This window comes from Vanacampus margaritifer, chromosome 20 (genome assembly GCF_051991255.1).
Source record: "Vanacampus margaritifer isolate UIUO_Vmar chromosome 20, RoL_Vmar_1.0, whole genome shotgun sequence".
NCBI lineage: Eukaryota > Metazoa > Chordata > Actinopteri > Syngnathiformes > Syngnathidae > Vanacampus > Vanacampus margaritifer.
In genome coordinates this window covers 7,667,010-7,679,414 of record NC_135451.1, presented here as the reverse complement: position 1 = coordinate 7,679,414, position 12,405 = coordinate 7,667,010, and the positions used below count along the sequence as shown (strand labels likewise).

The following is a 12,405-nucleotide window of genomic DNA, read 5'->3' as shown; positions in this document are numbered from 1 at the left end:
TCTAAATGTTGAAATATATTTAAGTACATATTAAGCATGCAGGAGATGTTTGCACATAATGTGCTGTTTATTAACAATGTACAAAAACGTTCAAAGTCTATGAAATAATTAACATCAGTGTTTAACATGAAAGAAATTTTAACGCATAGTTTAATTCATTTAGGAAACAAGTCATATTTTGTCCCCTTATTTTGTTTCCCAAACAGCCTATGAAAAAAAATGTTCCTCATACTACTACAACATAATGTTATTAATGTTATCTAAAAAAAATAAAAAATAAAAATTCTAGACTAAAAACGTTTGGGCATATATATACTAAGTGTTAAGTATTCTTCATGCTGTTTGTTTTGTGTGTGATGTTTAAATATCTAATTTTGAAATATATGCTTTTAATTTGGAAGGCCCTGCACCTGGATTTGCCACCATTGATTTTGATTAGGATGTGAATTATATATATGTATAAAAATAAAATGCACCAAACCTGATTGAAAAGACAAGTGAATGTGTTAATTCTGAAAATTAATTGGATGTATCAGGTTTAAAAAGAACTACATTGGTAACATTTTGCATTCATTTTCTCGTCTAATTTACCAGAATAACCACGGGCCCTGGCCTTTTGACTTGGGCTGCTCTCTTGGGGTAGAATGGAGGAAAATGCTAATTAAATAGCATCACATCGGCCCTAAAAGATGCCAACCCATCGGGCACTTGCCCTGTATGCCAAATGGCCAGTCCAGCCCTGCCGGTATATGCACCTAAAAATTACCAATAAATTTATTCAATTATATATGTTCAAATTGATGTGATTCCTACACTCCCATAGTCATATACCAAACAGTGTCAATCAACAGACCTTTATAATCTTTTAAAGGCATAATTATATTCTTAAACCAATCATGAGACTTATAAATTCAGCACTAACAATATCGATGTGCATATAAACATAACATTGAGATACAGACAACCAAAAAAAGGGACTGTGAATATAGAGAGACAGCACATTGCGTTTTCCTTTTTTTTTCATTTACCTGCGGCTCAGAATACTCATCATCAGTAGGAAGGATGTCAGGGGCTCCCTCAGCATAATCATAGAACTGAGAATATTCTAAATCATCAGTAGTGTACTACAGATATTGACAGATAGAGAGAACAGGGAGAAAAAGGGAGGGAATGAACGCGTTAACATTAGCAACAAGGATGCAGAGTGAGATGATGTTGCATCTAACGCAATCACCGCAAGCATGTCCAAAACCAAATAATTCCATTATTTGTGTTATGCAAAAAAAATGAATAAAAACAGCATATATTTTTTTCATTTTGGATGACATTGCATTCATCCATAACATGTGTAACAGAAGGAATAATAAATACATCAAAATAAGGTAGCAGTTTGAATGTGGCGAGCAGATGAGTGCAATACGGAAACGAGCTCTGCTGGTATTAGCCTCCAAACATGCTAGCAGATGGGACGTTTAAGAGCTCATAAACTGGAGGAATAGGCAAACTTTATAAAGTCCTTTATACCAGCTGCATTTTTAACCACATTGTAATGGAACTTTCTCATTGAAAGCGCATAATTACATGCCTCGGGGCATGGAAGGTTGGCTAAATGAAAGATGAGTTGAAGCGAAGCAAGCAGATAGCCATTGAGGTAATATGCAAAAAGATTAAATTAACTCATTTATCTACCCTAAAGGCAGATAACATTTAGTTTTATACAATAAACGTGAGTTATGTTGCTGGGAATTATGCATTCCAAATTAAGCTCACCCATGTTAAGTATATAAAGTGAAAATGAATATTTTGAAAGCAAATGACTGCTTTTGATTCCATCAAAATATGAAACTGATTCTCTCAAAACACTTAAACTACAGAGTGTTGTACATGCAGTCGCTCATGTTTGTCTACGTGAGCCTAATCAAGCTTGTGCATGTGTGCACATCTGGAAACATCTTGAACCAGGAAGGCAACTGCATGCTTCGATAGCTGACTGAGGGCACATGCTATGACATCATAGAGGTGTGTACAGTTACACTATCTAGTTTGGGCCTTTTTTTTTTTTTACAGGATTCACTCTAATACAGTGCTATTGTTGTTGTTGTTTTCACTTTTGTATGATAATGAATGAGGGTAATACAGTATTTATGACAGTTGTCTATCATATGTTTTATTCTGTGGGATTAAGGTCATTCTCTTTTGCAATACTGACCTGTAAAATCCAGTGAATATTATGCACCCGTGTATAATATGCACCCCCAAAATCACCCTAAAAAAGCAGTTTTTACTCTGTAGTCTGTACTCGTGTGGAATACGGTCCCCGGATACTTTATTACCAAAGTGAATAATATGAATGAATAAAAATTCAAAACCAATAAATAAAATATAAAGGCTTTTAAATCCAGATTAATAACGGTGCCCTTTTCTCAAAACATATACAAAAATTAGGGTCTTTCCATTTTTAAAATTATGTTTGCACAAATCTTGTTTGTGCACTTTATGCTTTTAAAAAAAACGTATTCTTATTCAAAAAAATATTATTATTATTTTTAGCAATTTTAGAAAGCTATTAGTTATTTATTTTTTGCTTTTAAATCTATTTAAGTCAGTTTTTAAATTATTTTATATTTTGTACATTTAATTACAGTAGTTACGTTGCGTATGAAATGCACCATAAATAAGTGATTCTATTTTTTGTATATCTATCTATCTATCTATATATATATATATTTATTTATTTATTTATTTTAATTTTACAGCACCTAGGTACTGGTAGCAATTTTTTTGTTTCTTATTAAGCCACCTATATATATTTGCTATTGGCTGGCAACAGTTCAGGGTGATCCTCGCCTACTACAAAGCCAGCTGGGATGGGCTCCAGCACCCCCGCGACCTTTATGAGGAGTAAGCGGTTAAGAAGATGGATGGATGGATATTTATCTATATTTATTTACTATATAGTGTAGTAATATATTTCAAATGAATGACTGCATGAATAAGAACCCACAGATAGGAAATAAAAAAACGAATACACCTGACTGCATGTGCTTCAAGTAAATAATAATAGCATTACGGTACAGTGTCTCCATTAAAGTGTGTGGATGTTAAATTGGTGACACACAATGAAAATAAGTAAATATCTTCTTTGGAATATGAAAATAATAGGCTCTTAACAAGTACTTTGCAGAGCCTCTCCCACCCTCCCTGTTTGGCTGACCTCTTCCTGAGGCTGCTGGGCCTGCAGGGATTCGCCATGCGGGGTGTCACAGTCCGGGCTGTAATGTTCACAGTAGTCGTACGCTGCTTTGGAATCAGCAACGATCAGAAGTTGTTGGATGTCGCCCTGTGGAAAGCAGAAAAAAAATAAATATGCTCAGGTTAGCTCATGTAAGTGTTTATTTAGCGAATGACAACACTTCTCAGGCAAGACAAGACATGGCTTCAAGCTTCAATGACAATATGAAAGGTGATCTGGGATCTCATCTTGCCCGTAAACTCCCCCGTCTTGACTTGAGTGGTATAATGTAAAATTCTAGGTGACATCTGTTTGGACCTTTACACTTATAAGGAAATATACTTGGGGTATAAAACAGAAGGCCTTGTATAATAAAATAGCTAGACACAGTACACACACCTCTGCACTCGCATTGTACAGGGAGGAAATGATTATTATTAACAACAAAGGGGTAAAGATGTACATATCAGAGATATGTCTTGTGTTGGTTCTGTGTCATCTGTGTTTTGTTATGTTGTCTCTGAGTCCTTCCCTTGTCTCATCAAGCTTTATTTGATCCATCTGTGTTTGCCTGACCTTCCTCATGTGTCTTGTCTTCGTCACAGTCAAGTCTTAGTCCCAGCCACAGCCGGAACCAAGTCATGGCCACACCACAGATAGTCAAGTCAAGTCAAGGCAAGTCAGGTTTGGTCACGTCACGCTCGTTCCAGTCATGGCGACCAGTCTAGTCACGTCCTGTCCAGTCATGGCGACCAGTCATATCACGCCCTGTCCAGTCATGACGACCAGTCCAGTCACGTCCTGCCCAGTCATGGTGACCAGTCTAGTCACGTCATGTCCAGTCATGGCGACCAGTCCAGTCACATCCTGTCCAGTCATGGCGACCAGTCCAGTCACGGCGACCAGTCCAGTCACGTCCTGTCCAGTCATGGTGACCAGTCCAGTCACATCCTGCCCAGTCATGGCGACCAGTCCAGTCACGGCGACCAGTCCAGTCACGTCTTGTCCAGTCATGGCAACTAGTGCAGTCACGTTCCGTCCAGTCATGGCGACCAGTCCAGTCCCGTCCCGTCCAGTCATGTTTGTCTGCTCACCTTTTTCCCGTTCCTTCATTAAAGTTCCACATATTGCACTTGATTCCTGTCTCACTGCCTTACTTTCCTGCATTTGGGTCCACCATCCCTCAAAAACTCACGTCCCACATGACAAGATACTTATTTAATATTGCATATTTCTATACACCTCATTGTTAGCTAGTGTGATTGATTAAAAGCAGCGATCACATTTTGTAAATGTATGTTGTGACAAGAAATGTGATTCTTCTTTTTCTTCTTCCTGATTAATTTTCAAAGGGTTACTACAGCAGCAATTATGTTGTGGATACACGTGTGCGTTCTTTTTCCTTGCATGCCTTAGCAATCCAATCATTTAAGGGCGGTGCTCAGAAAGGGCATGGAGTTTGTTCAACTGTTGAGTTCAAAAGAAACAAATTTGGCATGTATGAGGAAACAATACGCAATAGCTTTCTTTGACTTAAAGCATCAAAAGAACACTCAGGTGGGTGCAAAATCCTTAATCATAACACACATTGCTTCCAATGGGTAGTATGGAGGCCACATATTACAATGGAATGAATTGATGTTTGACGTGATGGAACTGGAAGTGTTAATGGAAGAGGCAAACAAACATACTGTATTACTCAATTACAAAAAAAATAATTGAGCACTCTGATCATTTTGAAGAAGGCAGCAATCACATTAAGGCATATTTTGTTTGATTTGACTTGCCCCGAGTGTGCAGCAACTGGATGTACCCTATCCTGTGTGAAATTGTGGGCTCCAGTTTCATATATATAATAATGTGTGGAGGAGGGTTAGACCTGGTGCTGGTAATTTCGCAGGTAAGCACAAGGCAGCGGGTCAGAGAGAGGGAGGTCTGTGCTGCTGTGTGAGTAACCACAATGGCTTCAATCATTACCAATCAAATCAGCTCCTCTCATTCTGTTTAAATGCGGCACACCAGTCGAACACTGACAGTCTCAACATGGCAAAGAATGGGCTTCCATTTTTGGCATCATAATAATACTAATAATACTGATAATTCTAATAATACTAATAATACTAATACTACTACTGCTACTACTACTACTACTACTACTAAATAATAATAATAATACAATGGTACCTCGGAGTTTGAACATAATTTGTTCCTGCGAAGTGTTCAAAGTCTGAATTTCCCATAAGAAATAATGTAAATGCAATTAATCTGTTGCCAAGCTCCAAAAACAGAAAATTCCCATTTTAATTTCCATTTATGTCTTTTTACATTTACAAAACAGTACAGTACTTAAACAATAAAAAATACCTTACCTTACCAGTGGATGATAAATGCTATGTTAATGCTAGCTTTAGTTCAGAGTTGAGTTTGTGTATTTTATATTGGGCATATTAAGTGGATCTGTCCATTTTTGATCCATAATTGAGTTATTTTTTTACCCAAGTGTTTTAGAGTGTGTCTACAAAAATACAGTTGAGCTCTGTGTTCAAAACTTGGGACAGCACACTTGAAAACCGCTCTAGAAGAGGTCAACATCAATCATCACATTGCTCTAAAATGATCCAGATGCACGGAAATTAAATTGAAAGGAGCTTTTTCACAAAGTATACAGCATGACTCCTTCTTGTGATTGTCTAGAAGTCAGCCTTCAGAGGCACCAAAGTTGCACTGCTGAATAATGTAGATGATATGTCATTACAATTTTTGTTAGCATTTGAAAAATGTTCACACGAGTGATCTTGCCTGTGCTTTGCTGGTTCCACTTCACCAACGTTTCAGACGCTCTTTTTAAAATTGAAAATTCAGCCAGCGCAATTTGTTTCTCACAATACAAAACACGAACTGTGCTGCAATTTAGCATGTGAACAATCAAGTTTGCACCCGTTTAGCAAAGGCTAACTACTAGATGATTTGCAGTCAAACATGAGGAGAGAAGCAAGCTGTAACTCGTCAGGAGAATGTGAGCACATATTCCCCCCACATAAAAATTTGATCTATGGATCCTGAACATGTACCTTCAAATAAACATCCCTTTGCTAAGACTTGCAGAGCCCCTTGAACATCTCTTTGTTCAACCATCCATCAACATCTAGCCCCGTTTCAGTTCAACTCAAGATTCCTCCCTGGGCGTCTCTGGGTGGGTGAAATGCTATTTTAGGATTTGATTTCTCAACAGATACAGCTATTAAGGTATTACTGGGCCATTTCAGGAATAACTAACACAAAATCAAACGTGGCTGTAGATGAAAACACCCTTCTCTGCCTTACTGCATTGTCAGGCAATTCATTTGCCAAATAGGAAACGGCAAATATTTAATTTTATTCTACATTAAACTATTTCCATCACTTATTAAATTTAAATGGCAGCGGTTAGTACATAATCTCACTTTTTTCCTACATGAAACCTTCATTTTTTTCAGATAATTGAAAAAAACATACTTATAAGCAACAAAAGACAAATTCTACAGACAAGAATGTCTTACATAATGTATTTGCAATTAAGTTATTTATGATTTAGTTATCGTGATGAAATGTGCACCCTTATCACGCAGCCCTGCAGCACAAAATTAATTTTGTTTCACTGATTTTCTGTTTCATACACTCAAAATCATGGAAAAATGTTGTGGCTGAAATTGCCAACACCAGGTCTAACCCACCTCTGCATAGTGTTACATCGTTCATGTTACATTTCATTGGTGATAATGTACCATCCAATGATTGCTCTAACAGTTCTGAACTCCTGTTTCGATGCTAGAGTGGACTGTCAGGACGAATTGCCTTAAAATTGAATTTCACATAGCTGACATCATGATGTTCTTCTTTCGAAAGCCAAAAAGCTTACACTGAATGACTAGCGCCTCACTTGGTTGCTTTTCACCAAACACGTTAAATTCTGTATTATCCTTTATAAACATTTATTTCAAAATGGCTTAAAAGACAAATGATCCTCAAAGCAAATGCATGACTGTACTGTAGTAAAAACTCTACTGGCAAGTCTGACAAGCTCTCTTGAGGTGTGTGTGTTTGTGGAAACTGGACAGGAAAGGATAGATCAAGCTTTGCCCAGACTCAAGCTGACATGTATTACCTCATGTGTCACCCTAAGACCAACAGTGAATGCTTGAACCCGGCCTAAAGTCAGTTCTAATTAGTTCACATCTGTGAGCCACCCGTTTGCACACAAATACACGGCGGCAACATGGTGTTCAACCCTCAGACAAAACTATTCACTATTTCACAGAATTATATGCGCAACATGGCATTTAAAAATAAGTGACCGTATTTGTAAAGAGGTGAGCAGAACAAACAACAAATTTACACGATCGTTAAATCCACTTGCTTCTTGGAAACCAATTTACCTCGCTGACCTTTCTTTCCAGGGAAAAATAACATTGTACCTGTGCCATTTGGCAAACACGAGACAATTCACAAGATCAAGTACAGGCAAGTTAAAAAGTGCCAACTCAGGAGGGGGAACACCAAGAGGAACCCAGAGACAGACAAGCAGAGAAAGCAGCTGCCATGGCAAAAAAGGGGCACCTGGGGGCTATGCAGAGGCTTCTGGTCTGTCTTCCATGGTGGACTGCTACGATAAAAGCCTTGAGCAACTTGGAGGAAAGCCAGAACTTCTCAAATATGCCCCTCCTGACTACAGACTACTGCACAGAAACCATTCCGTGGGGGCTGTGTCTTTAATGACTGCAGTACAAGAGGTCAATGAGAAAAGGGAGGAAACAGGGTCAAGTTCAACAGCTGAGACTTGTCATTCCCATTTTGCAGCCCTTTATACATACGCTGTCCTTGGTAGAGTTCACGTTGAGAGCCTGGAAGCCCCGTGAATATTTAGTAAGTAGTTATAAGTCTCGTACTAATACACGGACTCAGAAGGACCGTCTGTACTGACCCGGATCGGCGGACATAAACCTGCCTCTGTCCGTGTATTTTTTTAAGGCTCGCCAACAATGCAGAAAAGGTGGGGATTCGGCAATGATGGGCCGATGTAGCGACGGTTTTGCCCAGCTCTGATTGTTATACTGGAAGAAATATCTAATTTTAGCTATTGGGCTCAGAAACAACACATTTTTGAATCATTAAATACAATATACACTCACAGAAATATTTCAAGCCGAACTTAAGATTTATGTGGGGGGGGGGGGTTTGCATTATAAATTCCCATTTATTTATTTATTTTATTTTATTTATTTATTTATTTTTAGATAATTTTATAACAAACCTACCAAATAAACCTTAAACCTAATAAAGCCTACACTAAAAAAATAACCCAAATATGGGTAAAAAATGGACCGATCCACTACTTGGGTCATTTTGACTCAACTCTGAGTCAAAAAATCTGTCTTTTAGTGTAAAATAACTCATAATATTGGTCAGATCCTTTACCTGGGTCAAAAAAATGGGTCATTTTGTATAAAACAACTCAGAAAATTGAGTCAAATTGACCCATAAAGTGGAACGGGCATTTTTGATCCATAATTGGGTTACTTTTGACCCAACTGTTTTTAGAGTGCATTTATTAGAAATGCATAATCCTCAGGTTATGTATTTAGCATAATTAAATGGAGAGGAAAAAATGTACTATGTTTTTCAAATAGCAGTATATTTATCGTGTATAGGTAACCTGATTATTATGCAATTTAAACAATATACTTTATGTCTTTTAAAGAAATATTCTCATTGTTATTAATTTAGAGTAATTATACTTTATTAACTACTAAATACATAAACCTGAAAATTATGCATTCCAAATAAATAGGCTTTATTAGACTAATGAATATATATATCATATAAGGTTTATTTGGTAGATTTGTTTAAAAATTATCAAAAAAAAAAGAAAGAAAAAAAAAGAGAGAATTTTTCATGTAAAAAAAAAATACATTAATCTTAAGTAAGGCTTGAAATATTTCTGTGAGTGTAGGATACCGTGGCAGGGCACAATGTTTAAGCTTTTAATGACAACAAGGCACCATGGATATTATAAATAAACCTGGCATCAGTCAAAGATTATTGCAGTGTTCATCAATAATCATTAAATATGCCTACAATCAATTGCATGTAATGTCTTAAATAAAGGCACATATCACATATAATAACACTGTAAGTATTCGTCACCACTGGCCAAATCAAAACACAAACGTTCATCAACATGCAGGTTCTTTGACGCACCTCTGCCTCGAGCTACATTAAATATCAGCCAAGGGTAACCTTCCTTTTGTCCGACCATAGCCAGCTATAATTAGACACCCCCATACAACAATTAACCAAGCCCCTTAAAAGGTCAACACAGACGCACACACATACACTAAAGGCAGCCTACTGACACTGACAGTCATGAAAATACGCACACGATATTTCAGCAATCAGCATCTCCTTTCAGAGTCTAATAAAATAATCCTTTAATCAAGTCACTTGACTTGAAAAGATTTGAGCTTTAAACTCATTATAGAACAGTAAGTTTGTGAATCAACTAAATGCAACAATTTCAACAACATACTTTGACATAGTCACACTGGCCTGGGATCGAACGCACACTCTAAGGAGCACTGAGCCATGCCGTCCCAACAGGAACAACAACTGGCTGTATCGATATTGAAATTGGAAAGTTTATTTTGGTCTAAAGCTCAAGGTAGTACTCTTCAGGTTCAGAGGTGGCAAATCCAGGTCCAGAAAGTAAAAACCCTGCCACAGTTTGGCTCTAGCTCCAGGTGCTAGCTAGCGAGCTCCCTCGCTAGCTCTCCTGGTGTTCGGTTACCTGCTAGGGAGCTAACTAGCTAGCACAAGGGGCTAAAGCCAAACCCTGGCAGGGTTTTTACTTTCTGGACCTGGATTTGCCACCTCTGTTCAGGTTACACCCAAAATCCACCCCAACACTCAAGGAAATTTACTCTGACAGTGTAACTTTTTATCCTAAGCGTGTTAAAATAACACTGCTTACTGCATATTTGATTGAACACTGGAAATTTAGCCCTTTCGCGGATAGTGTTTACTACAGTGGACCGCTATTAAAACGTTGTTTTGTCCTATATAAATGAATATTTTTGCCACAGTTGGCCATTAGCCACTCCAGTGGACACTAGTGTAGTCTTGTCATAAACTGTCATCCAGTAGTCAACGTTTGTAAGTGCAAAAAAAAAAAAGACCAACAACAAGATGGCCGACAGAAGTTCAGATGTGACGTGCAAGGAAGGAATAAGTGTTTATTCCTTCTATTCCAGGAGGCCCTTGCAAGTTAAAAAAATATGTTGGGACATAAAGCAACAACTAAGGAGTAATATAATTATTAAAATATCCAAGTATTGATTTTGTAATTTGAGCAAATGGCGATTGATTATGAGTCCACTAAATTGGACATTGGACATCATTTGCTGTATTGTGACTACAAATTAGTGTTGCTGTAACTTTGTTGCTTTTGAAAATACAGTACTTCATCTGCAATAAAACAATTTTTAGCTTTAAATCATCATTTAATGTTTGTCACAGCAATATTTTATGGATTTTAGTCGTCATGTAAGAGTAAGGATCCTGGTCCTTATGTTTTGTAGTGGTCAGGTGCAGAACATGCTAGCAAAACCTACAGGATAATTGACGATATACCATCTGTCTCAAGTGGGGATGATGACAGCGGCAGTGATTAATGTTTGCCACAAAAAAGAAAATTACTATCTGTACTTCATAAAATGTTTGGGTAAATGTTTTTGCAATACATGTTGTAGTTTTGAAATATGTTAAAAATATGTGAACACAAAGTTAAAAATCAAATCATTTTCTATAGTGTTTACATTATTCATCAGTTGCTCAAATTATCCATGAAAGGGTTAACACTGACTGGTTTGCTGTGTACAGGTGACACAGAGAAATACAACACCTTTTCGACATCTACTTCTACCACGGAGAGCAAGGATCAGTATGTTCCAACCAGGGAACGAAGAAACAGGCAGGTATGTATACTAATGTCTTCAGTTCAGCCAAGTAATGTCACCTTCCATGAATAGGTGGTCTCATTGCTTTGGCACGGTGGGGAGGCCTCAAGGTGGGGAGAGAGGCGAGGGAGGAGGTGGTGGCGGGAAGGGCAGAATACACAGGGTGGTAGGGGGGGGGATGAGGAAGTGATGGGAGGGGGGGAATGAAAGGCTTCCATTCATCTGAAGCAGATTCCTTTCCAAAGGTGGTCACTTCAAACTTGGGCCCGATATGGCATGAATAGACGTCTATGCAAAATACAGGTCAGTTTGCAAAAAACGATGCCAGTTCAAATTTGACGGTAAATAAATGAAATATTTTAATATTATTGATGTACAGTATCAAGAAACGATGCTACCTACAGCAGATGTTGATGATCAAAATACCACAAAACTGTATTAGTCTTCAGGTAAACCCTTTCAACTATTAACATGAGTTCTTTCATTTAGGCAAGGCATCACTTGCGGCTTACACCCCAATCCTTGTGACCAACAAAAATAGTTTGAGCGAACTGGTTTCACTGTTTATTTTCTCATTGTAAGCGTGTGTATGCTTAAGACTTCGGCATTTCCTTCCCCATTTACATCCCAGCATGCAATGGGCCCTGTGGATTTGCGCAAAAGAGCCGGGACAGAGAACAGACAGGAAACCTGTTCCAAAAATCACACAGCGAAGACCCTGTTGGCGGACCTATTTTCAGCGTGTCCACTTTGTCAGCCTGTGACTGCGCACACTGTTTTCGTACAGATGCTGCCTTCAGAGCCGTCTCATATGTAATAAAAACTGACGGGACCTGCAAGTATATCTGTTCATAAGAAAACAGGGTTTTAAATAAATTGTACCTGGATTGCCTTTATTGACTGGGATGGAAGCAAACGCATCATATTTAAGGCTCTTTGGCAATGAGGAGGCATACTGAAGCCATTCTTTCAAAAATGGCGTCCTAATAATGGTTGCTCATAAACAAACCAACTCTCTCTCATAAGCAAACATAACCTCTCTGTGACCTTTCCTTCCCACCAGAGATGAGCGAGGGTGTCATTTCCATTATTTGATTGTTGTTCACCCCTCTATCCTCATCTAACCCCAAAAGAGCAACCAATACTTCATCAACCTATTTGCCATTAAAAACACTCACATAG

The 12,405-nt window shown here is 38.0% G+C and overlaps 1 protein-coding gene across 2 annotated transcripts in view; it reads right to left on the bottom strand.

The window, feature by feature from the left end:
- col11a1a (collagen, type XI, alpha 1a) overlaps nucleotides 1–12,405 on the bottom strand; it is a 63,228-nt gene that overhangs the window by 40,124 nt on the left and 10,699 nt on the right. The window contains exons 5-6 of one of the 2 annotated variants that reach the window (XM_077554429.1): nucleotides 3,215–3,340; nucleotides 1,029–1,124 (exon numbers count right to left, since the gene is read on the bottom strand). In XM_077554429.1, the coding sequence (XP_077410555.1) occupies nucleotides 1,029–1,124; nucleotides 3,215–3,340 (222 nt within the window). The remainder of the gene's footprint in view (nucleotides 1–1,028; nucleotides 1,125–3,214; nucleotides 3,341–12,405) is intronic. The other variant, XM_077554430.1, reaches the window with a different exon arrangement.